The 820-nt window shown below is 62.7% G+C and overlaps 1 protein-coding gene across 1 annotated transcript in view; it reads left to right on the plus strand.

The window, feature by feature from the left end:
- The first annotated feature begins 233 nt into the window (after nt 1-233).
- PMVK (phosphomevalonate kinase) overlaps nt 234-820 on the plus strand; it is a 4031-nt gene continuing 3444 nt past the window's right edge. Inside the window, exons 1-2 of the mRNA XM_015884561.2 lie at nt 234-326; nt 423-486. Coding sequence (XP_015740047.1) covers nt 244-326; nt 423-486 — 147 coding nt within the window. The 5' untranslated portion in view covers nt 234-243. The remainder of the gene's footprint in view (nt 327-422; nt 487-820) is intronic.

Raw genomic sequence — 820 nt, forward strand, 5'->3', positions numbered from 1 at the left:
GTGCTATGGGGTAAAGAGGGGTGTTGGGGGGCTCTGGGCTGTGCGCCCCCCTGACCTGCAGTACCGACCTCCCACCAGCAGGGGGCGCTACTACGTGATGGAGGCGGAGGCAAACTTAGCCCCACCGCGGGCCGAACCAACGCGCTGCCATTGTACGGGGGGTTCGGGGCGGGTCGGTTCCGTTCCGTCCGCGTATTGGACCGGAGCGGGGCGGTACCAGGTGGCGCGATGGGTGTAACCGGGATGGCGGAACCACGAGCGGTGCTGCTGCTCAGCGGCAAAAGGAAATCGGGGAAAGATTTCGTGGCGGCGGAGATTCAGAACCGGTACCGGGATGGGGGGGGGTCGGTACCGGGATAACGGGATAACCGGGGTTGGGGGGTTCGGTACCGTTATGGTTCCGCTGATCGCTTCCCCTGTAGGTTGGGACCCGACGTGTGCACCGTGCTGCGGCTGTCCGGACCCCTGAAGGAGCAATACGCCAAGGTTCGGCTGGGACACGGGGCGGGGGCAAAGCGGGCCGTGCCAAGACGTGATCCACTATGCCGTGATATGCCGTGCCAAGCCGTGATCCACAATGCCGTGCCAAGCCGTGCCATGATCCCCCCCATGCCGTGCTGTGCCGTGCCGTGATCTCCCATTGCTCTGCTGTGTTCCATGCCGTGCTATGCCATGCCATGATCTCCCATGTTCTGCTATGCTCCATGCCATGCTGTGCCATGCCATGATCTCCCATGCTCTGCTGTGTTCTGTGCTGTGCTGTGCCATGATCTACCATGCTGTACCATGCCATGCCATGATCTCCCATGCTCTGCTATAC

The sequence above is a fragment of the Coturnix japonica genome, chromosome 25 (assembly GCF_001577835.2).
Source record: "Coturnix japonica isolate 7356 chromosome 25, Coturnix japonica 2.1, whole genome shotgun sequence".
NCBI lineage: Eukaryota > Metazoa > Chordata > Aves > Galliformes > Phasianidae > Coturnix > Coturnix japonica.